At 40.6% G+C, this 26,966-nt stretch overlaps 2 protein-coding genes across 2 annotated transcripts in view; both read left to right on the top strand.

The window, feature by feature from the left end:
* Positions 1 to 1,574: 1,574 nt before the first annotated feature.
* On the top strand, positions 1,575 to 20,004 carry ngfa (nerve growth factor a (beta polypeptide)). Its single transcript, XM_020616583.1, has 3 exons — positions 1,575 to 1,735; positions 17,580 to 17,687; positions 18,870 to 20,004. Exon 3 carries the CDS (start codon positions 18,881 to 18,883, stop codon positions 19,769 to 19,771), a length of 891 nt encoding a protein of 296 aa, XP_020472239.1. The 5' UTR covers positions 1,575 to 1,735; positions 17,580 to 17,687; positions 18,870 to 18,880; the 3' UTR covers positions 19,772 to 20,004.
* A 6,482-nt stretch (positions 20,005 to 26,486) lies between these two features.
* Positions 26,487 to 26,966, top strand: part of LOC109969658 (tetraspanin-2-like) — an 11,858-nt gene continuing 11,378 nt past the window's right edge. Inside the window, exon 1 of the mRNA XM_020616702.1 lies at positions 26,487 to 26,798. Coding sequence (XP_020472358.1) covers positions 26,730 to 26,798 — 69 coding nt within the window. The 5' untranslated portion in view covers positions 26,487 to 26,729. The remainder of the gene's footprint in view (positions 26,799 to 26,966) is intronic.

The following is a 26,966-nucleotide window of genomic DNA, read 5'->3' as shown; positions in this document are numbered from 1 at the left end:
AACCCAAACTTTGACAAATTGCCTGACATCAAGAAACCTGACCAACAATCCACTTTTTAAATCAACTGAATTTAGGTCTAAGCCTCAAACAAGCTGCATGAACTCTACATGCAGATCCTCCAATGTAGGCCCAGTGTCAAAATGCCTGAAATATGAGGATATCAGTGCACTCTTAACCTCCCTTTTACCCTCCCAGCCCAAAGTGCTCACCCCTCCTCAGCATTTCTGACCCTTAACTAACCCTTGAGTGGTGAACAGGGTCAGAGTTCACCACCTGGGGTTTCCCTTTTCAAACGTAGCCATGATAACGAGGGCTGAGGCAGTTCTGACAGTGATACAAGCTTGTGCACACATGCACACATCAGAAAATGTCTCACACAGAGCTTCAGGAAAACGCCTGCTTAGGTTTGAACTCACAAGTGGGGGTCAAAATTCTTGAGCAGAAAGAGACCCCTCAAGTTTTCACCTGTTAGTTCTTCCCATTTGCACCCAATAAAGTTTTCTCAATATCACCAAAACACTGCCATTTCAACTGACAGAAGGAGTTTCCATTTTGCCAAGAGGAGGGGAAGGGGATGACACTGACACACAACCCTTCCTTTCACTCATTTTTGTCTTTTTTTTCCTCTTTTTGTCTGTTGGGGCAGAGGGGTGGGATGGCTGTCTGCTCAGCGCCAGGGGCTCTACCAACAATACAGTTCAGGTCAGAGAGAAGCCGTGAAAGAGAGAAACACACAGAACCAGAGAGAGGGTGAGAAGGCACAACAGAAAGATGAGGAAAATAAAGATGCATAAACAAGAGAAGAAGAAAATGTCAGAAAGGGACTGCTGTGACACTGGAGCCTCAAGGCCCTTCTGAATGCAGGGTGTGGCTGATCTCTACCAGGGTGAGGGGGGGTATCACAGTTGCATTTGACTCTTCTTGTTGCACTATTTCCCATTTTTCTCTCCATTTGCCATTGACAAAAAAGCAGAGATAAATTCCTGGTTGCAACAGACCATCAAAGTTCTATTATTGTACATCCACAAACTGCATTGAGCTGTACACATTTTCTATGCACTGCAATGCACTTTGAACTGCAAACGCATGGCACTGCATTTCTGAACTAGCTGATTAGTTATTTAACTGACTTTGGTTCCACCACTGTCCATCCATGGTTGAGGCACACTGCACCACAAGTCTACATATATCCAAGGGTATTTATGCCAAGCCAGCAGTGACTCAGGTGTGGAACAACAGTGACAATCTTGTGACGCTTTCACTGCCCTGACATTGCTATTTCATGTTGTTGGTTTTCACAGAAGTTGAATCATCAGGTGAAAGCTAATTTCCGCTGGTCTGCGTGAAAAAAGACAAACATGAATGAAACGGTGAGTGGAAGGAGAGAATGAATAACAGCAGCATGTAGGTGTAAACTATGAGCAGCTGTGCATTTGTTTTTTTTTGACAGAAGCACGTGGAAAATGTAGGCACTAGGACCTGCAGTGAGCCATATAAGAGGGAGGGAGCAGCTTTGGGACTCCTCTTACTAAACTTTAGAACAATCCATTTCCCAAAGAGTGTGGGAGGGAGACAGACAGAAGTGGATGGCCCAAGACCTGGACCCACAGCTTTAAAAGTAGGAGCGGGATTTGGAGTTTGGGATAATTCTGCCCCTGGCCTGGAGAAAGTGAGGTGGAATATAACAGTTCAGCTGGAAGTTAGAGAGAGGAGAGAAGGAGCATTAACAGCGTGGTGAGTCCTGCTTTCAATTTCTTTCAAAACTCTAAACATGGTGTGAATTTGTGGGGGGTGTGCAAATAGGACAGAAAAAAGAAGAGAGACAACAAAAGTTTCTCACATAAAATTGACTCTGAAGTTTTCTTCATACAGTACCTGTCATTGAGTGAGAGTGGAGCCTCAGAATAGGCTGAGCTCAGTTAGTCGTATCTTGGGGGGAGAACATTCTAGCTGACTACAACACACAGATGTTTACTTGAGTGAATGTGATGAATGTAAAGTTTGTGTTGATTTGTTCTTTTAACTCTTTCAGTCAAAGACAGTAGTTCTTCAGGTTTTATGCAGATGGAGAGGGGGAATAGAAGAAGAGAGAGTATAGAAAGAAAGAGAGAACAGAGGTGAGGATGAGGAAAAGAGGGGTTCTCCAAACTTCAGTGGGAACCAGTTCACTGTTCAGAAAACTCTTGGGACATCAGGTTACCTTCTTTCTTTCTCGACCTCTCTCTTTTTTCTATTTGTCTCTTTCTCCCCCTCATTTTCTATCTGTCTTTCTCGCCGATCATATTACACAACCCTCAAAGGACTTGAAGATTCAGATGAGCTCCAATGTCCAACATGAAGTATGTTGCTGAGGTTATCCCTATGTCTGGGTGGGGCCTGGGACTTGCATGGGTGTGCAGCTGACCTTTTTTTAACATTTGAATTTGTATATTTGTGTGTAATTATATATGTGTATGCAAGCGTGTGCGCTAAACACAGACCTCATGCCTGCCACTCCTACTAGGGAATTCCTTTCGGGCTTTAACAGGAGAGGAATGTCACCATGGACCAGCATTTACGAACACAAACAAACATTACACAGAGAGAGAGAGAGCTTCTACACTGGCCTACAGGTGCAGCTCTTTGGTCAGCCATGTTAGACCTGTTGCATTGTTTAGAACTAAAAAAAAAAGTTGTTGGTAGAGATATGTCAGCTCATATTTTTATCACATGCACATAGTCTATAAACATTCTCTGCTTCTTGAGCATTGTACTGTATGTGTGCATGCGTTCTGTGCTGCATAAGAAAACGTACCCAAACCCTAAACGCAGGCCAGCAAGTAAAGCTCTCTGAGGAGAAAGGTGATCCGGTCTGTGCAAAAATAAAGATTTTATTGTTTACAAGCTTCAATTTTGCTACCAGTGTGCTCTGGAGGGGAACTGGCAGAGTTTTCATCACCTCTCTGTTGGTGAACAGAGGAAGTGAAAAGCAATCTGGCTGTATATCTTAGATGACATCTCAGCAGATATTATACTTTGTCTATGTGGTTCTCTTAAAGTTAGATTTTGTTTCCCTGTAAAGTTCAGCTTTATAAATTTGATGGCATGTGTCCTCTTTTTGGGGGGAAAATCATTAGCCAAACAAGAGACAACTACATTCTATTCTAAGGCACCCCTTGTCTTGACACGCTACGCACAGACGGAGAACATTTTAGCATAGAGCCATTCAAAGCATTTCATTATCACTGTTCTGTCATGGCTGTGACAGTGACACTGACTGACAGCCTGGCAACAGCCTACAAAACTGACAACAGTGATGCCACAAAACAAAACAAATATGTCCACTAAGACGTGTTAGCATCATTTTATAGAGAGCTTAAACATTTCTGCATGCCACAGTTAGTTATCATTGATGAGGAACTCCTCTTTTCAGTACCACTGCTAATATTTAACCACCTGTCCCTTGTGATCTATGCTTAAATCTTTCTGTTTACAATGTATCTTGGCTACCCTGCTGTGAGTCACACAGAATAATTAATACTAATGATAATATTTATCATTTAGCTTCAGTGGCAATCCCACCCACTATCTTTTTATGTTCCAAAGAATTCATTTTTGTGATATCAGTAATTGTGGTCAGTGCTTAAAATAGAAATTGTCACACATTAAAAGAGTCTTCAAACCCAGAGGTGCACCCAATGACATTGTTAAAACTGCTTAAGCCACATGAACTACTTCATGTATGTGTATGGAAGGCAGATGGACAGTGCTGTTTTCCCCTGCAGACAAAGATGTCTGTGATTATTCATGACCCTCTCAGGTTTCCCTTTGAAGCTGAATTACAGCTTTCCCTATGTTAGTATTTGTGTGCGCATGTGTGTGCATATGTGTGTGTGTGTGTGTGTGTGTGTGCGTGAGAGAGAGAGAGAGAGAGAGAGAGAGAGAGAGAGAGAGGCATGAAATAAAGGGTAACATTTAACAATGGGGCACACAAATTCTTGGGTAGTTACTATGGTACTAATCAAATGATAACTGTGAATACATTAGTTTAGTCAGTTGCCCCCATGAAGTAAAGTGGAGCATTGTCCTATTAAAGTGTGGTGTAGTTATTGAGTTTTACCTGCAAATGCTCCAGAGAAAGCATGCATTTTAAAAAGTGATACCATATTTAGTTCATGTTTACATGCAATTCATGTGACATTCACTAAAACAGGCTAGATTCTTGTCAGTTAAATGGCGAGCTCAACAGTAGTTTATATTTGTTGCTGACTCATTCCTTGGTATAGCAGGAGTTTGGGTATGTTGTAGAGCTGTATTTACAGAAAGGGTTTATGATATGCAATAAGGGATATATATTTTACTGCATTAATGCATTGATCATTTATTATCCTACCTGTGTTTTACAAGTTTTCTTTACCATGCACATTACTGTCAGATTTCAAGATGTGTTTGTATTCAACTGCTCTTTTGCTTGATTCTCTGTTGTGTGGAGATGTGACATGATGCCACCAAATCAACAGGCATGACGCTGTACTCACTCACTAAAATACATAAAGAATGGAATGATGTGAGTTGTCCAGACTGCAAAATGTTGTATAGGACACCTGGGCCGGGAGAGGCTGTGACAGTACACCTGGCTGTCAGTTTCACTCTTTACCTTGATGGCCTAAAACCAACCACACCAACTCTTAAAGGTGCATTTACTAAAATTGAAGAAGGATTGAAAAGGTCACATTCTTTGGATAGAAAGAATGGACACTGAAAGAGCCAAAACCAGGCTTAACATCAGTTTGGCTTTTTGAGATGGAGAGCATTAAATGCAGCCAAAGGCCTCTGATTTGCTTCAGATGTGACGTTCTTCCTTCTGGATGTGTTAGCATTTGAAGCAAATGTATTTGTTTTGGCAACATTAATGGCCTAGCATGATCAATGATCATGATTTCACCTTTGTATTGAATAACTATGATTTTAATTTCCGAGTAACTCAAGCTCTGTGTAACGTTAGTGCTTTGTGTCACATTACCAGAGTGTTCTACTGGACTGACAAATTTACGCATTAGTCACCCAGTGCTAGATTCAAACCGGAGACTTTATTTTGCAGTTTGTCGCATCTGTAGTTTACATTGCTGCTAGGAAACAGGATGTGAGGGGAGGGGCAAAAAGAGTTTAGGAGAAGCAAATGGCATCACTTTGAGTTTCACTATGTATGTAGAGTAGCTTCAAAGTTCTACTAAAATCATAAAAATGATCAATCATAAAACAAACCATGATAAATGTAAATAAATAATTTACAATAAATAGTCCAGCAATTAGCATGTTTAACTTAACACAGCAAATAATGCTGCTATAACCTTTACTGTTGAGCTTACAGTACTAGGTTAATAGTAGGATTATCTGAGTTACAGCACAATAAGAGATGAGGAGTTGCATTGTGACATTTTCTTTCAGCAAGTTCTCCATTTCAGTTATATTTTTCTGCCCTCTTTAGATCATTTTATAGCATTATTGCACTCAGAAAATAGTCAGTTTCCATAAACAACTTTGGTTGTCCTAGCAGTTACATTTTAATCATTAATGCAGTGTAACACTTCAGACACTTGCAGCTTAATATAGGCTGAGCACTAAGAATGACTGAAACTATGTGATGGGATGTAATACATGGCAAATTGCATTACTAATAATGCCCTAAAATACTGCACTGCTCCACATATCATAACTTGACATGAGCACTGCAATCGTTACTAGAATATCTGGGACAGTGCCAGTTGGCAAGAAAAAAATATTTAAGGGTTTGTTCACACAGAATGATGCTGTTTGATCTCTCCATCTTACAAGATTTCCGGAGACCACAAAAACATGACGCACACTAATCACAGTCTTCTGCCCATCAGTGGTTAGTGAAGAATACATGTACTGTATATACCAGCATCTGTTTGCAGTAGATGACTATGAATCATGCACAAGCTTTACCTGATTATCCTCTATTCTTCTTTTTGACATTTTTTTTCAAAAAGTAATGACTTTGACAGCAACCTCATCCTCCTGCTTGGCTTCCTGACTTTAACAATTTTAGCAGCACTGTTAATTAAGCAAGTAGTAGCTACCAAAAAATATCTCATTAGTTTTTTTTATCCTAGGTCCAAAAAACCTGACTTCTTTAACACAAACATTTGCTGAATGGTCTTTTGAATACTGGAAAGTTATGTGGGCCTTTGCATCCTGCTGTTAGGCCTTATGTAAGGTGCAGTATTGTAGTAGTAGTAGCCATGTCATGTATCAGTCAAAATATAACACAGTATGATAAGATGTATGAAAATAAGTTAAAGCATTATCTCAAACTTGAATAACAATTTTTAATTTGTATTATCGTCTATTGTTTTACATTAAATTTAGGCAGAAGACAACAAAGTTGACAGTGTCTGTTATTTTAAATAAAAAAAAACTACATATGATTAAGCAAAAGAGAAATCTTTCTGTCATTGTGAGAAGTACTGTAGGTAAAGTTTCATCATCTAGAACAAGATTAAAATGAAAAATGAAAAAATGATTGACTTTGTAAACCCAGGCCATGCTGTGGCTATATATTGGGTCACTAGAGCGGCAGGTCAATGCACAGAATCGGGTAAGAACATCTGTTGTAAAGTCAACCAGCTGAAGTTTTCTGTCTGGAATCAGCGGGAGAGGTAAGAGGTCAGAGGTCAGGTTCGGGGTTACATTTTTGTTTGTGGAGAGAAATGGCCATCGAGAGGTCGCTGCAGGTCAGGGTCGTCACCACTGGCACAGGAGTGAAGAGTACAGAGCATGTGACGCCACCTCATAAGTTACTTTCTGCAGTAATTCTTGTTGACATCTTCATTACAAACAACTTTTCACCATGTTTGGGAGAAAATTTATTCAACAGGAATCACAGCTAACATTGTTTGACATTTGTAACTGATTTGATTTAGACAGACCTATTGTCAGACATAAAGAAGATCCGTTTGGTCCAGCACCTTTCTCCCATATGGACCTGGTTTTCAACTCCTTTTGCACTGTACAAAATCAAGAATAATAACCTCCTGTGTTTGGACTTTTCTATACTTTGAAAGGTGAGTCCAGAACTGTTAATGCAGTTTAGTCTTTGTGTTTGACTTTTGAAGATCTGATTTCGACAGGTGCTCCATCAAAGGGTTATGTTTGCCTGTGTCTGCATGTTTCTCTTTCTATGTCGATGCACATTTGTGTGTGTGTGTGCTCTATATGCTTCAAAAAATCTAAATGTGCAGACATGCCTGCCCATTCCACATTAAATGCCTCTATGACTTTCAGCCATGGCTTGCTCTCCCTCATGCATGTGCACGCAACTCAAACACACACTAACTGATAAATTACCAAATTACAGGGGCTGTTGTTACTGCTAGAATAACAGTGTTGTGGTCTTAATCTGTTGATTTAGTGCATGTCTGATGTTTTGAATTGTTTCGCCGCAACCCCTTTTAATGTGTGTGTGTACATTTGGATTGATGTGATGACACTGTCTCACTCTCACTTTCCTTCCCCTTTATCTCGATTGGTAGGTTGCCCACAGCTTGTCTGGACACGAAACTCTCCCTTTTTGCCATCAAAACAAGAATACTTGATCTTTTCAAATATTCCAAATCACTCCAAATCCTTGCTATTCAACACTTTACCATTATATGTTACCATAGCCATACAATAATAACATTCAAACAAATCCCTAGGTATTTAGAGAGATCAAATTTACTCAAACAAAGAACGCACATACAGTAGATGAAACAAATACATAAACCACACCAGCATTAGTGGAATGCGAGTATGACAATTGAGCATGTGTGTACATGTGTACGTACAGTATATGTGTGTTTGTGTTGGATACGCATCAAACACACACATGCCTTAGCCCCAAGCATACACGTGAAGTTATTGCACTTATTCGGATTATGTTGATTTGGGAATGCACAGTATGCGGGAGGATGAGCCACTGGCTAGTCGTAACAGATTGGTCTCCTATACAAGAGCAGAAATAAATTCTTTTTACAATGTAGTGATTTTAATCAGACAGATTAAAAAACTAACAAGGTGGGAAGGACTTGACAAGCAGTTTTCATCTCTCCGCCTTAAACTATCTGTTGCATCTGTCATCAGGCTTTGTTTCAGTTGTGCTTTGAAGATTAATGTTGTGGCGTGTGGTGTTTTGAGGAGGATGACGCTGTAGGAAGCCATTTCTCCCAGCTGGATTCTCTTTTAAGCCAGTGTATCAAGCTCAGCAGTAAATATTAATTCATCTAAACCCCCGCTGCAGGTCACATACACACACACACCAGCACACATGCATACTCACTGCAAAGTAGCCACTTTATCTCTTTCACCATAGCTCTGCTCACATGCTGAACATGGCATGCTGCTAACAGACAGAGGATGGGCCTGGGAGGTCCCATGCAGACAGGTGGTTGACATCAACTCAAGGGAGGGAGGGAGGGAGGGGACATATGGACTGAGGGAGATAGGGAGGAAGGGAAAGACAGAAGCAGAGAGAGAGAGAGATGACAGAGCAAGACCACACAGAACAAAAAATGGCCGGGTCAGTTTGTTAGTAAAAGGGGTGAGACTGTAATCAAACAAATAATGGGAGTGATGATAACATCAGACTTTTCACACTCTTCACAGGATTCAGTACAGTCCAGACAAGGCCATCTGTAACTGCATAACAAAGTGGATTGTACTAGTTTGGCTTGTATTATTTCAAACAAAGATAAATACATAGGTATCGGAAAGAGTCACAGTTTACTGTTAATCTAAAATGTTGTTTACTCATATAAAAGATGTGAGAAGTGAATTCTTTACCCTTTTTTGATATAGTACCTCAGCAAAGAGCCTACAGCCCCGCTAGCCACTGATAGACCTTGTGAGCCACAGTAAACCATTGCTTACAGTAAATAGTTCATTTTAGCAAGCTAATGTATCGCTTAGGCTGACAGAATTTTACCATTTCTGCAGATATTAGACCATAAGCCAAATTATTCAAAACAATGCAAATGTTGGTCTGATTATGGCACTTGATGAAAGGAAAGAGCATCACCAAAGTTATTAGGATTCACTGCCTCAATATTTAATGGCAATCCCTCCAGTAGTTGGTGATATTTCAGTCTGGACTGACTTGTCATCCATAAAGCCACGTGGCTAAATTAGGATTTGCTGTAAAGAGACTGTCAGTTATTCATGATGGCTCTTTAAGGCCACATAGCAGCAGGATGTCATCATGCAAGTGAGGTTTTTACATATTTTGCTTCAGTATCCTGGAGCAAGATACTTAATCCTGACACTTCTCAGAGGTGCCGTGCTGGTTGGTTGACCCTTTGCCCCAAACCACTAGGCCAAAAGAGAAGTGAATTAGGTTTATCAAATCAAATCCATGTTAGACCAGTTTAAAGTGGAAGGCATAGCTCAACTCAGGTTTGTAGCCTTAGCACTTTACTTAACCTCTCAAATACTATCTACACTTTTATGTTAAATCTAGCTTATTATCATACATGCCTCAACAAGGAAATTGTTTATGTCAAATGTGTGGAGTGTTTAATTATAGAATCCCAAGTATTAACTATAAAAGAATACCGAACATGCATATCCTAATGTCTGACGCAACATATACCCGTTTTACGTCTATGGGTACACACCCATGCTCGCGGCATCAAATGAAAGCCCAGCAGAAATGGGGCGTAATGGAAAACTTGACCACATTTCACTTTACGCTCTGTAGCAAAGTTACCTGGGTGACTCAATCATGGCAACTCTCCTCCTGTTTTGTGTACAACAGCACACAGACAGACGTATCACACACAAATCTACAGCACATGCTCAATTTCATCAAGGATACCAGCTGTGAAAGATGCATTCAAAGCACAGATATCAGAATGTAAGGTGAGTCAAATCAAACTCAGGCTGATGGGCAGAATGACTCACTCTCACATTAGTCAGTGATCTTTATCAGAAACGCAACTGAGGTGTATTTCACCTAAGTGTCATTGTTGCCCAAGTTGTAATCTCCTGGAGTATTAGTATCAACATGTGTAAGCCTCTGCTTGGACAACATAACTTTCCAAGCTCTGCTCCAGTGGGCTCCCTGAAAGCAACCTAAACAAGCTGCATGAACTACAACAACTCTGGGACAGTAGGAAAGTTGATAGACTTCCTGTCTTGAGAGAAGAGACACAGCAATAAAACCCCATGTGTCCCTTAGGGGTCAGTGCTTCGTAACTCCCTGTCCTTGAACTCTTTTTTTGTCTCTAGTCTGATGCCATACAATCTTGTTCTTCTTTGCTCTACTTCTTTCTATCACATGTGCTTTTATTTGTTTAATTCCCAATACATCCCACTGCCCATCTGTACCCCACCCTCCATGTCTTCTTGCCTCTCCCCATCCCCTGACACCTCTGACTCCTTCCTCTCCATCCTTCTGTCTTCTTCTCTCTGTGGCCAGACAGGCATTCTTGCCTCTGACCCGCCTCCTCTCATTGCTCCGCAGTGGGATTTTAGAATCTCACCAGGAAGGGGGAGTTATTACCACAGCCATGCCAAAAGATTAACCACTTGTCATGAGAAGATTGTTGAATGTCAAGGTCATAAAAACTAGGGATCTGGAAAACATGTTAATAATTGTGTTCATCCTGCCTTCAAGGCCTGGAGGACTGGCCTCCCACGTCTGCTGGTCCTGTGCAGGGAGAGAGTGGGTTGACTGGGGATGGGCCCACATGTAGGGAGGGAGAAAGAAGGGCAGAAGGTCTTTCACTAACACAGACATGGTGCTATGGCAGCAGTTTTGCCTCACTGCCAAATGAACCTCATGCCTGGAGTTCTGCTGGGGTCAAAAGAGCAGCAGAGAGTTTCTTATAAGGACAACATCACACCAATGGAAATCACTGTGTGTGAGGAAAGTAGAACTGAAGAAGAATTTTCTTTATTGTAACGCGTACAGCGAAATTTTGTTTGGAGCTGAGGGACCCGGGCTGCTGTGTGCACATGCACCGCCATCACAGGCAACTTGAGGGTTCAGTGTGTTGCCCTAGGACACTTCGATATGTGGATTGCAGGCACCAATTTGAACCTCCAACTTTCCGTTTGGGAGACGACAGGTTTACCCGCTGCACCACGATCGCTGTGTCACAAACATTGGCTGAAAATTGTTGAAGCTGAGCTGCAGTAACCTTTGTGGGCAAAGCCAGTTTCTGTTGACCACTGTCTGAACTGAAAGATGGATGAAAACCTATTACGTGTGTTTCCGAACTTCAGGTCATTTCCACTGCCATAGGAATGTCACACCCATGCTGTCGTAGTGCCTTTCTGATAAAACATAATTATGCTTTTCTAAATGCAACCAAAACCTACAGTATAACTCCCTGGTTCATGAACATTCTCCAGAAACACTTGTATTATTTAATACATTTCAACAACCCAAGAAGGCACTTACAGGAAAATGCTTGCAACAACATTATTAAAAGTGATATTCTTTGGCAAAGATTTGTATTGTCTTAGCTTACTAATTTGCTACCAGTTCCTTTGTTCTATATCTTATTAGTGCTGAACTTAATGTCAGCTGAAATGTTGTTTGTTTTGGATTCATTTCACAAACATCACAAGGACTCAGTCTTTCCATTATGATGAATCATTGTTCAACTTATGGCAGGACAGTTCGTGACAGTAGGGAAAAGGCTGAGGTTACACTGCAGCCGTGTGTCTGTTTTGTCTCAGGGTTTCCCTAGCAAATAAAACATGACTCTGGAACAAATGCCGTGCCAAGAACTGGCTTAAAAGTTTTACCACATACAGTATAATGTTTTGCCATGCTGAAGATGTGTGAAATTTCCAAACTTAAGGGCTGTGATTCCTGGAACTGTGCTGGATGGGATTACAGGCATTGTTCCATAAAAGAGTAAGGAAGACATCAAGACTGTATGGTGAAATGTGTGGTATGGTACCTGCTATCTGACAGGTTGATGGGATAGATTTAAATAGTATGCAAACACATGGTCTTGGTTTGACATGGTCAAATTGGAAACAAGATTTTGGGGTGGAGCTTCAGTGAGAGGGTCTATGGATCAGATTAATAAATGGCTGCCTTATTTTTTAAAACACAAGGAAATGGTAGAGAGGATCCACAATCCCCACAAGAGTGATGCTTTGCACCTGCACACATGTTTGCAGTGTTGAAATCTGTTATCGCTGTTATACACAGAAACAGCCATGTATCCAGGAAGTTACTTTGTAATTGTGAGAGAAAAAGGCAAACATTACATCAGATTCCATGAGCAAAAAGGGAATATCTGGATAAATGAGAGACAGACTGACAGATGGATAGAAACACAGACCAAGAAAGGCATGAAACAGCAGGATAAAGAAAACTGGCTCACTTCCAAAGTCTATTCGTTTTAGTTTCCATACCTTGGCTCAGTGCTTCCTTGATATTCTCAAGATACCCTGGACAGATACACAAGATATAACTTTGCCACGTCTGATGAAAAGAAGCACCTGTGCAAAATTATTACAATAATTATCAATGCTACAGGCACCAACCATACATACAATATACACTTAATGATCAAAACAAAAAACTACATACATGAAATTCTTTTACTGCACGGCCTCATATTCATTTTTGGTTTTTTTAAAGATAAATGTGTTTTAAATGGTTGCTCATAAAACTTGATCGAGGTTCTGATATATTTCTGAGTTCTTGCTAGCAAACATTCAGTGGATGCGTCAGAAAGTTGAATAAAAGGTCAGTTATTTAAAAGCTACTTGGTTTTATGAGAAATACATTAGAATTTTGGAAAGCTGTATAAGCTGTATGCTGTATATGCCAGACATAGTTACAATTTTGCACTCAGTAAATCCTTCATGCTAATATAAATATCAAGAACTGTACACATCCTCTTTTTTCCATATGACATTTGGCCAGATCATACTTCAACAATCTGTAGTAAAGGTTCTTCCACTCTACATATTTTCTGTCATTTGTCATCACACTAAGGAGTCAAGTGCTTTAACAGGTTGTGCGTACCTGTCAGTCTGACGCACTCTCTCTCTCTTCCTATGTCCTGGGAACACAGCAGCAGAATTTACAGTTTGAAGTAACCCTGATGCACAACAGGTGCCTTTGTTCGCACAGCAAACGTCTTTAAAACATGAAGATGAAGGGAAAGGATAAAGTACAGTACTCATATCAGGTTTAAGGATTATCAAGACTCCTTAGTTCACTTTCACAATCTTCCTATCATTTATTTTCATTTGATTTTTAAAATTGTCTACTTTGCAATCTGAAGTGCAATAATACTGAATTACAGTGAAATATTAATTACTCAGAATGGCAGAAAACCCATGTCTTTTGTACAGCACTGAATAATGAAGGTGCTTTAAATAAGTCAGTTTATATTAAATCACATCATAATACACTGTATTGTAAATGTTTTTACTGATTTTCTGGCTTATGAAAAACACATAATTTAAAGTGTCATATACTGTATACTGTCTGACCTGTGATGTGTATGCCATCTATGAGACTTTTAAAGTGTTTCCAAGAATAGCCAGTTCACTGACAGCTTGGATCGTGTAACTTAATTGTGCTTTTAAGAGATGCTGAATGACATCATTTTGCGTGACAAAAACTTGATTCACAGCAGTGTCTGGGCTGTTGTATTAGTCTCACATGGCAGCTTGTCTAAACTGTGACAGGCAGATTGTCTTTTCAGAAATGCCAAGCTTCAATTACTATTGTGAATGAAACAAGGGCTGGATGAGACATAGAGGCATTAGAGTTATGAATATAACTCATCAAATGCACAAGGTAACTTATTTTAGAGCTTTATTTCAAAGGAAACCTTATAAAACTTACTTGTACCTCAAAAGCTAGCCTTTGCAAACATTGATCAATGAGCATTTGATAGCTTGATAGCTTTTTTTTTTTTTTTTAATATTGGCAAACGTTTGGATGTGTGGAGAAGTAAAGGAGAGCGAGCTGACCTGGCAATCATCCCTCTTAATATTTTTTTCCAGTGGATGACAGCAAGAGGAACTACACTACACTGAACTGATGAGAGACACGGAAATGCTGTTTACTTTTCTCTGTTTTTCTCTGCATCACCCTATCTCTGTCTCTTTTATCACTTCCTTTCTCTGTCTCTGCAGCTGTCAGTCTCTCTTCCTCACCCCTTCATAATCCGACGATGCTGTCATCACTCCTAGAGAGAGATGTGTGTTTGTTTGAGAGAACCGTTGACATGATGTTCCTGCATATCATTTGACAAGGACTTGTAACTAATGACTACTGTATCACACTGATAGGAAGAAACCCTCATTAACTGTAAACTACCTCCGACTGATGGCAAGCCAGACTCTCCTGAACTACTAATGATCTGGTCCACCTGCCTCACTGTCATTGTCCACAGTCAACACGCTCTACTCTCCTTTAACCGCATTCAATAATTTGGCAGCTTGTAGTTTCCAGTCTGATCAGTGGTGCAGCGTGTGCGCTGGCAGATTGAATGAAAATGTGTTACTGACTACACAGTCAGTACCAGTAACCATGTGGCTGGGCTCCACTGCCCTGGGCTACATAATTAGTCTCTGTCTGAAGTGTTTTCATCCTACGCTGCCTAATGATCCGTTTTCCAGGTCACAACCGACAGCTGCATGACTTAATATCTTCTGTCCACATACTTTTATAAACTTTGGCAAGCTCATTTAACCAGGTTGTGCCATGTGGTGCCTTGAACGCGCATACCATCGTAGCATCTGAAAGTGATCGATGACTTAACAGAAATGGTCTTGATTTACAGTTTGGCAAAGTGAAGAATGAGAAGGGGAACCTCCTTAAGGCAGGAGAGATTGAAAGTAAGCCACATAAGGCTGTTTTATAAAGTCTCTTCTCATAAACATCCTCCTTCGTGCAAACTGTAGCAAGGCATAAATCATAAAAAGATATCGAAGAACTTTTGTTTATAATGTTGAATATGAATACAGTATGTTGGAAATATGTGTGTGCAAATACAAACCATGCAGTGTCATTTCTGTGGCATTTGCTTAAGTGGATTTGGAATACCTTTGTCATTATTTGGCTGGCACATGTGAGCAGGACTGTCTCCTACCGACTTTCTTATTCTTCAGGGCATCTCCCGTGTGTACTCTAATTTTTCTGCTCGGATACTGAAGAGGAAAGCAGCTCACTTCCCTGTGCATGTGAAAGTACAGGGAGCCTCACACACCACCTGAATGCTTCCTCTTTTATCATTACCATATGGATTGCCTTTCCCCCACAGTTTGATTTAGGATGTTTGTTAGCATGTAGAATCCATTAGACCATTTCTGCTAGCATTTTAGTCTAGGCCCAATCAACAACCAGCAAGTGTGGCTGAGATACTAAAGTTCCACATGCAGCTAGTGCACAATTTCTGGAGTAGAATGCAGTTTTCTTCCACAAAATGATAACACAAACAGCTTTGGGATGCATGCCCAAATGTAGCTTGTGAATGGTGGTATGTGAGTGTTTTTTATTCTGAGTGTTTGTTTGAGAGGGTCAGAAGAATAGCCAGACAAATTCTGATCCAGCGGTGTAGTAATCCTATAAGTCAGAGGTTCCCCCTAAACCGCTCTGACCTCTGTGCTCCTGTGCTGCAGTGTTTACGCTGGCTCCACTGGCATTAAACACAAGCCAGATATTTTTAACATTAGGATCCTCCCAGCTCACCCTGGGCCATGTAAATAGTGAGCTGCCCGTCAGGCTGGATCAATCAACTCAGTGCCTTTTTGGACCAGCTCCATATGTGTGTAGGTGTATGATTGTGTCTACTGAAGATAAAAGATATCAATAGTGGGTCAGTTTTCACAAACGACTCAAAATTACTTGATTGTTTTATAGATACCTACCCTGTGGCAATAGCCGAAGAAATATGGGAAACTTAAAAATACATTTTCCCCTCAGAAATGTAGTGGGGTGGGGGGTGAGGGGGGTGCTTAGTAGCATTAAATACAAATATTCTAATAAAATGAGTTCCATAAAAATTGTGTAAAATTCAGTGTGTGTGTTAGTACATGTACATGTTATTATACTTACTTTCAATCACTGCCTTGTTGACAACCAAATACAGTGTAGTCGTCCAAGAAATAGAAAATAAAACTCCAGGATTTGTGGGAAAATACCTGAAAAATGACTTAACATTCTGAAATTCTCTCATGCAGCTGAGTTACTATTTCTATTGGGGTCAGTGACATTTTGGTAAGTCTCAGCTGCTTGATGTTGTCTTTGACTTCTAGACTGAGCAGGCAACACTGACCTCTTCTGGTTATGTGCTACATATTTGTTTCAGTGCAAACCTTTGGATTTGAAAGCTGCTGGATGCCACAAAAAAATTAAGTAAAAAAAACTAAACCATGTTTTAATTTTTGCAAAAATGCTCATGAAGCATGAATCACTTCCTAAACATTTTATATCAACCAGAAGGCTGTGTACCTCTCGCAACCAGATAGTAAAATTTAACATGCTGAGCTAAACATTTACAGCACTAATAAACTTTGTTTGTGTTTGTGTGGGAGGGAGCATCTCAGCCACCAGACTATTCATAAAAACAACCATATATGTATTCCTACATGCATGGGGTAACATGTGTCTAGAAAGACACTGTTTGTATGTATTCACATCCCCTATTGCATGCTGTGCTTTACATTCATTAAATGTAATATCTAATGAGATGTGACACCCCACCCCACCCCCCACCCTACACACACACACACACACACACACACACACACACACATTCCAGTGTAAGAGTAGTCTAAGATCTAAGAGTTAAACATGGTGACTGAGTGTGTGCACTTTAGATGAGAAGAGGTCAGGTAATGGTAAACTGTGTATGTCTGTGAGAGCGGTGGTGGTCAGAACAAGAAAGATGAGGGCACAGAGTTTGCAATGCTCTCAAAATCATCTCATCTACTCAACTAAATACGTTCACCTCACTTCCTGACTGACTTCTCCTTGGACATTTTGCTTGTACCTGTATTTACAGTAATGTTGAAGATGTGTGCCAGTCTGACAAAAAATGGATGCTGTCAGAAAATGTCCTCTACTTTGTTTTCATTGTCCTTTTTTGTACACAGTTGGATATTCACAAATGAGACATAAAAGTAACCCAAAAAAGCCAGGAATAATAAATGCCCTTTATCAGGATATAAACTTAAGCATGCAGCAATTTTGGAAAGTTGTGCTTTATGTTTTAAACATGTGGCTTAAAATTAAGTAGATTTTTACAGTGTTGAATGTTTTATATATATATGTGTGTGTGTGTAATTCATAATAATTCAATGTTTAATAGGAGTGACAGAAATAACTCCCTGTGCGAACATAAGACATGAAGAATTTGTTGAAGACGTTTAAAAAGTCCACGAGAGTGTGTCCTATCTGTGAAGTAAAATTTAGTCTTAATGATAAAGGTGGACATTTGTTATGTGAAACAGTTAATGGTTTTATTAAAATGCGTGAAAAATAATAAAAGTTGAACTGTGAACCCATATGTTTAATTTGCCTAATTTAAGAAACATTGGATGTGTTTTACAGAGCTGTGGTTCAGGGGGTCCAGATAGCAGGCATGAGGGGGCCGGCCTGCAGTGGAAGCTGGCTCTAGAGTCCACAGGGGCTCCCACTTCAACTGGACACATTCCACAGGTACACAAAGCCAAGCCCAGCTGATACTGGGCAAGAGGCGGGGTTCACCCTGGACAGGTCGCCAGTCTAGACAGAGAACATTGCTTAACTAAATTGGGAAAACAACTGCAATTATCCCAGTTTCCTTTCTGATAATGTATTTATGCTAGTACTACTTTCTGGTCTCAGCCCTTGTCACTAGACAAATACTAGTGGTGGGTATTTATGCACCGATTCCACCAGAACCAAATGGCGACATTCTAAAAACCAGGAAAATACTTGGGCTGCTTCCCAAGTCTTTTCTATGGGTCCATGTTTCCCTTACTTGCATCTTTTACTTTGTTTCTTAGTCCTGCCCATGTAAGAAGAAGAGAAAAGGAGAGGAAATGTTTTTAGAGACTAGATATGTCCTTTCCTTTGATCTGAAGCATCCAGTCACTGAATGATTTTCAACAGAGGGGCATGTCAGTCCATAAAAAAGCTTCAGCAAAGGACACTGTCATGTATCCCCACTCATGGCTCCTCCAGCAGCCTCCTTGCTCCTCAGAGCAGATATAAGAGTCTTGGAACATACAAGAAAGGCTCATATAAAAGACTTGAGAAGCAGCCATGGTCTTCAGCACATTGTCTGCCACACTCAAGTGAATAACAACAGACTGGTGTCCAGTTGAGATCAATCACTTCAGCCTACAAAGGGGGCAGATATAAGCTGTAGGAAGAGACCACATGAGCACATGGGCCAGCTTTGATAGCCAAGCAGCATTTGCTTTTTCACATAATTTATATTTTTAGATATTCTTTGCTTTTTATATTGCTTTATAAATAAAGTTTGTTATTAGTAGTAGTATTAAGAATGCCCAGGTGAATTATATCAGCTGACGACCCTCCCATATCAACCAATCTTGCCAAGGTTTCCCCCAGACAGCATATTGCAAATAGCTAATGCTTATCACTCACACAAGTGCTCTGCCTGAACTAATGCAAGGTTTCATTAACTAATGATAAATGCCCTAAGTACCTACCTACCTACCTACCTAGGAACTGCCATCAAATTGTTTATTCAATTCAGGAGTCAAAGACCGAATTAAAACAAAAAAACCTCACATTTGTTGATTGCGTACTAGAAAATGTACTGTACCTATTGTAACTTACTGTAGATATCAGCATGGCATTATGTGAACTTTTTTCCTGTGTTTGGCGTAGGACGTGTGCTCATGAGGTCGTCACCACTGGTCCTGCTCCTCCTGATCGGCGTCCAGGCTGTACTGAATATGGGAGGTGGATTGGCCCAGAGTGTCGGGGCAGCCAACCACAAAGTAGGACAGCAGATGGGAGCCAATCACAGAGCAGGACATCAGCAAACATTAGCGGGGGATCACATTTCTGAGCACCATTCTTCACAGGAGCATCACAGGACCAGCCACCACAGGACCAAGAGGTCCCATCGGGCAGCTTCACACAGCCAGGATAGGGGCCCTGTTGTTGGGCACTCTGCATCAGATTCTCCCCCTGACCCCTCCATCCCAGTGGTGGACCCCATGCTTTTTTCCAAGAGACGATACCGTTCCTCGCCCCGTGTTGTCTTCAGCGAGGTGCCTCCGTCGCATGACGCCCTGGATGGCGAGGGCTATGACATTGAAGGGGTGAGAGGGGTCAGGGTAAAGCGCAGAGCAGGGTTGCACACCATGCACCGAGGAGAGTACTCAGTATGTGACAGCATAAATACCTGGGTGAGCAACCTGACACAAGCCACAGACATACGTGGGAATGAGGTGACAGTGCTGCCCAATATTACAATCAACAATGTGGTGAAGAAACAGTTCTTCTACGAGACCACCTGCCGGTCCCCCACGCACAGAGGCTCTGGGACTGCAAATGGGCCAAGGCTAGGGGGACGGGGTGGCAAACAGGGCTCCAAATCAGGCAACTCAGGCTGCCTCGGCATTGATAGTCGCCACTGGAACTCCTACTGCACCAACACACACATATTCGTAAGCGCCTTGACCATCTACAAGGAACAGACAGCCTGGCGTTTCATCCGCATCAATGCTGCATGTGTGTGTGTGCTCAGCCGGAAGTCTTGGGCAGGACGACTGGGGCACTGACTGCGGAGGATGACTCCTGACCACTGAACTATGAACCAAGCACAGACATTTCTCTGCCACTGCAGCTCTATTGCCAATACTGTAATCCTGTTCCCCACCTCCAAACACATAGACACACACACACACACACACTCAGAAACAGCTTCAGTATACAACCTCTTGGCCCCCTGACCCTACCTCAGTCCAAGAAGTCCTGGTTGTTTTAAGTTATAAGGACTGCATGTCATATTTATGGTTTAAACACTCAAATATGAGTTGTGTTCATGCTGTTATTTATTAAACACCTCAGTACTTGTTTGGTTTGTTGTGTCAGTTTAATATTGTGTTGATCTTAACATTTTAGCTTTAAAACTACTCTTATCAATATTTTAATATGAATAATGACTGTGTGAAATACAAAAGAGTGACAAACCCACCAAGAATTATTAACCAGCTCAGAATTTCCCTTCAACTCCACAGATACTTTTAAGCATCGTTCAGTTCTTTGTTTTGGTTTCACACAGTTTTTTCACAGCTTTACTGTTTTAATTTATTATCACCTCTCTCATCAGCCATATTTCCAAATGTACTGAACTGCTCACAGCTCAACATGCACCATGTAGTAAGCCGACACAGCAACTCTGCTCTAAACACTCCCATATCCAAGGCTCCCTAGCTAGAGTTTCATTCAATTCAATTTTATTTGTATAGCGCCAAATCACAACAAAAGTCATCTCAGGACATTTTACAAAGTAAGTCTAGTCTCGACATCATCATCATTATTATTATTATTATTATAGAGGAAGAACCCAACAAATCCCCCTTGAAGAAGCACTCGGCAACAACGAGGAGTAAAAAATTCCTTTAATGGAGGAAACCTCTGACAGACCCCGACTCTTAAAGGGCGACCTTTTGCCTCAACCATTTGGGGTGAATGGATAGAGGAGAGAGGAAAGAAGAGAAAAGAAAAGCAACAACACATAACAAACCATCAAGCACTGGGCAGGTTGATGTGGCCGTTAAACTGCTCATCAGAAACATAGAGCTCCAGAACCAGAGCTACTTGCAGAAAGGTGCAGGGAGAGAGAGAGAGAGGACACACTACGGGAGAGAGAAGACACACACTTAATGATGCATAGTGGTGAGACAAGGGGAAGTTTGAGAGAGACTGTTCCTGATTTTGGAGATATTGTGCAGGTGAAAGAAGGCAGTTGTAGAAACTTTATGTGTGAGGTTTATGTGTGATTTAAAGGATGTATCCTGGTCAAAAATGACTCCAAGGTTCCTCATAGCAGTACTAGAGGCCAGAATTATGTCATCTAGAGTAACTATATGGTTAGATAGCATATTTGCAAGATTTTCAGGCCCAAGTACAATAACAGATCAGATCTAATATGGACATGTTGATTAGGGATAAAACCTCTTTGAGCAGCCTGGTCTGGATGGGGTCTAAGAGACATGGTGATGATTTAGATGAAGCAGTTGTTGAGGTCAACTCAGAGAGATCTATGGGAGAGAAGCAGTTTAAATATAAATGAAGTCTCCCAGATGTTTAAAGCCATTGTACTTGATGGCACATCTGTGAGAGTTGTGAGAAGGATCTAATTAATTTTTTTCTCTAATAGTTGTAAAGAAGCTCATGAAGTCATTACTACTGAGATCTAAGGGAATGTTAAGCTCAACAGCACTGTGGCTCCTTGTCAGCCTGGCTACAGTGCTGAAAAGAAACCTGGGGTTGTTCTTATTTTCCTCTATCGGTGATGAATAATATGCAGTTCTGGCACTATGAAGGGCTTTCTTATATGTTATTAAACTATCTTTCCATGATAGGAAAAACTCTTCTGACTTAGTGGAGCGCCACCTCCTTTCCAGTTTTCATGATGCCTGCTTTAAGGAGCAGAGCTGCGAGCTGTACCACGGGGCTAGCCTCCTCTGTTTCACAGCCCTCTTTTTCAGAGGGACAATGGTATCAAGTGTATTACGCAGGAAGGCTGCAGTACTATCAACAAGATAATCGACTTCTGTGGGAGTAAAGTTAAGGTGGCCTCCCTCCATTGTGTTGGCAAATGGCACTTAAGTAAATAATGATTAATTATTTCCTTAAATTTGGTAACAGCATTGTCAGACATCTACTGCAGTGGAATTTTTCCCACATAGTGTATAATACATTAATGTAAGTTCAAAGCTTATTAGAAAATGGTCAGACAGATAGAAGAGAGTTTTGGGGAAAAACTATGTTTTCAGTGTTCAGTTTCGATGCCATATGTCAGAACAAGATCAAGGGTGTGGTTAAAACAGTGAGTGGTTTTATTTACAGTCTGAGAAAAACCAGTTGAGTTTAATAATGAATTGAATGCACTGTTGAGGTTGCCATCATCAGCATTTACTTGAATATTAAAGTCACTCAATAGGATTTTTTTTATCTGTACTAATCACAAAATCAGACAGCTGATTTTTGATTTATATACTTTAGGTGGTCATGGTAAGCTGAAAGCTACTGATGAAGCCTCTTGGATAAAACCAAGTCCAGTTGATTTTCTTTTATGTTTTTCAGCTCAACTATACCTTGTGCCTCCATAACCAGTCCAGGCTATTCCCAGGGTGAAGGAATGTTGTTCACATCATGCAGGCCTGAAAGTCCAGCTCTGCATTTTATGCACACAGAGGAAAATAGATTGGCTGTGGTGCTCCCAGCAGTGCAGAGAAATTCCTATAACCCTGAAAAACTGGTGTAAATGCAGCTGTGGCAAATAAGCCAGCATGAGGAAAGGATGGGGATTGTACATGCAAATAGGTAATAAATCAAATAGAAAAATGAACATAATTTATATTAGTATGGTCACCTTCTGTACCTCAAGTATCAGGGTAAAAATATAGGAGGGCAAGAGAACTGTCTGTCTGTCTGTCTGTCTGTTCAGGGGGATGCTGGAGCCAATACAGCCAACACTGGGTGACAGGCAGACAGGTCACCAGTCTTTCACATAATGTTTTGTGGTAGCACATATTCCCAAACTAATTTTATCATTTCTGTACAACACAACAGTCCTCTTGCTTCACACTCAGTATTTTGCTTTGCAAGAATATGCTACCCCCTTATGGTTAAATGAAAAACTATACCGAATAAATGTTGGTACCAATAGGAGAGTATTTTCAGTGGTCCTCTCACTCGTTTCCTCTCACCGAAAGTTTAATTCCGCACCTTTTGTCACACCATCCCTCTCCCCATGTGCCTGGCTGTGCTCTCACCCTCACAAATGCAGCTGCTGCTTCACAGATTATGCCTGATGTTTTTCAGCTGAGTGTGTTGCCAGGAAACCTCATTGCAGCAAGGCTGTCTGATCAGTCGTCTTTCAGACAGTGACCTCGGATAGCCTCTCACTTTGGCAGGACCAGCAAAAGGTAGTGTTTCTCAGTTTTGCTGCAGTAGCTGTGAAGGTATACAAGGCAGTAGGATACAACCTGCAGGTAAAGAGAGAAAGCTGAAGCTGTATTCTGGATGCAAACTCTAAACACTCACAGCCTGCAAAGAAGAGTATTTTATTTTCTTTCATAATCTGCCACGCTTTTCAAAATGATTTGCAGGTCAGGTATGCCAACATGGATGAATACAGTGAATAAATAAGCCTTCAGTCAAAAACTGTTGTCAAATAGCTTTTAAACAAGTCACTTAACCATGTCTATTCATCTCCCAGTTCATGAATGGAGTGCGTAGCTGCCTACTCTACATAACTTTCCTTGGAAATAAATGGCCACACAGTCATTTGCAGCTCCTATATATGGCAACATACTGTATTGCCGGTAGATGGTGCTGTGCTGCCACAGATAGAAGTTTCTTTGGCTGGTAGCCACTCCTGCCAGTTTTTTGTTGTCAATAACAAATCAGACAGTTATGATCAAGGCTTAATTAATGGTATCTTCAAAAATTAAAATAGTCTTAAGCATGATTTTACTTATAATTCTACTTCAGGTTAGTTACAGATTAATTCAGTTCCTAACAAAATAAGGCTAACTGCCAACAGATATCGCAGTCTGTCATCAATAATGACCTCAGAGTGGAGGAAAAAGGTGCAGACACTGACCCAAACGTGGGTGTAACAGACAGACAAATAACAACTGCTAATACTGACCCCACCCATTCAAGAGAGAAGGAGAAAAGCAAGGACTTAGTTCAACTTCTTAAGATTACAGTGACCAGTGGTGGAAGAAGTACTCAGATCTTTTACTTAAGTGAAAGTACCAATACAGCAGGGTAAAAATACTCTGTTACAGCAGAAAGGTCTGGCACAACTTTGCCCACTGTCAAGGTGCACAGACAAGGGAAAAACAAATTGGAAAACAAAAAGTCAAGCTGTACTTGCAGTGTTTTGAGCAATTGTAATAAGAAGACCAACACATTTCTGCGTGAAGCCTTCATCAGGATATTAAAAAATACTCTGTTATAAGTAGAAGTCTTGAATTCAAAATGTTAATTAAGTAAAGGTACATAAATATTAGTATCAAAACATACCTCTTGCTGTGAGGGGACAGGGCTAACCACCGCGCTACAGTGCTGTATTATAGTGTTCTTCACATTTAATGTTGCAGCAGGTAAAGGTGGATTTATCTTAACTGGTTTATATGCTTATTATTTGAATGCCTGCTGGATAGCTTGTGAATTTTTCACAGGAGATCAATAAAGTCTTAAAATCATACTGTAATTTTTATATCAATCGGGTTCTGAAAAGTAAAAAGTAGCTAAAGTTATAAACTAAATGTAGTGAAGTAGAAGTATGAAGTAGCACAAAATAATACTCAAGTAAAGTACCGATACCTCAAACTTGTACTTATGTAAATATACATAGTTATTTTCCACCATTGACAGCAGTGGAAAATAACTCTGATAGTTCCTTTTATTTTCCACCACTGACAGTGACCACACATTTCTAACAAGCTCTGTTGTTGTGTTATTAACATACAAGATTTATAGGGTCATAACATCCACCTGTCACCAAAACAAAACAACAGACCAGTTGTAGACTATGTCAGCTGTGCCCCGTGATGAACCTGTTATGTATCATGTTCAGCTGTAAAAGGATCTGCTAAGTTATTTGTTATCTATGTCCACAGAGGTCATGATCTGCATGTATTTTCTTGTTCATATATTTAGGACCACATATCAACTGAGCCAACAGCCAACAACAGCAACCAGCCAACAGGGACATAGTGATCTTGTCCCTGTCTTATCAGCTTGTCCCCTTTTGGCACTGTTCTGGTTAGCATCCAAACACAGCCTTTTTTTTCTGTCCTTCACAATTCCCCTAATGAGTCTCTCAGTACCCAGACTTTACTGCTTTGAGAGTTTTAGGTTCAGCTTAAGTGTTTATGACTGAGAAGAGCTTCAGTAGCTGTTAGTGATTATTCACATTCATACAGTACATCCTCGAAGTATTGTCTCTCTCTCTCCCTCTCTCTTCATCGTGTCATTCCTCTCTGACCCCTCCTCCCCTCTCGCTCCGTAGACCACTCTGTTCCTCTATAAGGACATGTTCTAACCAGCGTGTAATTTCCCAGTGATAAAACGAATTGCACTTTGGATCTTTCCTCTGCTCTCCATGGCTGTGGGGAAAATATTTATGTTGAACATGGTGTTGGTGCTGAGTTACATGCTCCCAGTCACTAATGACACTGGGGGAAGAAATAGAACGTAGGGGCTACTTATTCCATTTCATCAATGGCAGACTCAGTTTGTATTCTTGTTTGAAGTAGCTGGTGCTTTGCTCAGGACTGGACAACACTGAGGAAAAAGATTCCTGTGTTTAAAAGTTAGAAAACCATAAACACCAAAAAAAATTAATAGAGCCCCAACACAGCAGTGGATTAACTTTGTCCAGAAAGAAAACAACCCAAGACAAAGGGCTGTTTTGATGCGGTAACCCAGCATGTAAAAATAATACTAACTATGCAAATTGGCTCGGGATTTTTAACAAGAATGTTTTTTTCTTAAATAAGCTGTGACTTTTGCTTTGATTAAAAAAATACAATTCCAAGGGCATATACTTATTTTAAAGTTTTTTTTTTATTACATCTCTAAAGGTTAAGTTGAATGAAGGGACAGCTAATGATTCATTTGTGTAAACTTGAACTATTTAACTCATCCCTACAGGGTTTAATTTAGTGCTGTGGGGAGCAGCTGGAACTATTTTACATGAAAAGCCTTGGAGAATTTTTGGAGAACAAAGGTGTGGGAAAGGTTGTGATACTGCATGTTGCAGACCAGCTGCATCATTGCATTTCTTGTAAAAGGAAATTGAGTAATTCCTGTTATCTAATATCATGATTACAAAACAAAACAGATCTTTTGAAACATCTCATTTCTGCTCAGAAGCTTAGGCTTTTGCTATCTTACCAATGTGGCTCTGTGAATGAGACCAACTTTCCAGTTAGGCCTGTTCTGTGCATGATTATTTACTAAGTTGCATACACATTTTAAGAATATTAAAGTAGCAAAGCATATCACAGTGCTCGTAGGCTCCATGAAATTTTACGTTTAAGTACATTGTGCCATCAAATATATAAAGGGCATAGTGAATATGTAGTGAATAACATCCTAGGTAAGAACAGTATGGAGGGTCTACAGGGAAAAGAGTACTAACATTTGCCAAGTCCCCATCGTGTAGTCTCGGTCCTCCCTTCGGCCCCCCTCTGCCTTATTGAAAGGGGCGGTCTGGAAACAGTCTAAGCGGATCCTGCGGTTTTTGTGTGCGTGCACGCTCCCGTGTGTTTGTGTGTGTGTGTGTGTGTGTGTGTGTGTGTGACAGAGAGAGAGAGAGAGAGAGAGAGAGAGAGAGAGAGAGAGAGACAGAGAGACTCCGTAACATCGCCTCTAGACTCATCAGTGTTATGACCGGGGTGAACCGTTATTGACACATTGTTCGGAGCCCATTCAGTTGCCACAACATTTTTCAGGGAGGAAGGCCAAGAACTACAACATCCAGCTGAAATGGGAACGGTGGAAGGAGGAATGAAATGCGTGAAATACCTTTTGTTTGTGTTTAACTTCATCTTCTGGGTAAGTGCACGATGTGCGGTGATGAAATTGTGCGTAAATATAAATGAGCATGTGCATCAGTGCAGGCTACTCTTCACAGATGACTTTCACAACAGTGTGTTATTAAGTAACTATGATGATATTGTTAGCAGCCTTTGCATTCAACCTCGTGTGTGCTTTATTTAGTTG

The sequence above is a fragment of the Monopterus albus genome, unplaced genomic scaffold, assembly GCF_001952655.1.
Source record: "Monopterus albus unplaced genomic scaffold, M_albus_1.0 scaffold6.1, whole genome shotgun sequence".
Classification (NCBI taxonomy): Eukaryota; Metazoa; Chordata; class Actinopteri; order Synbranchiformes; family Synbranchidae; genus Monopterus; species Monopterus albus.
The sequence above is the reverse complement of the archived record's forward strand: the minus strand, read 5'-3'. Positions and strand labels throughout refer to the sequence as shown.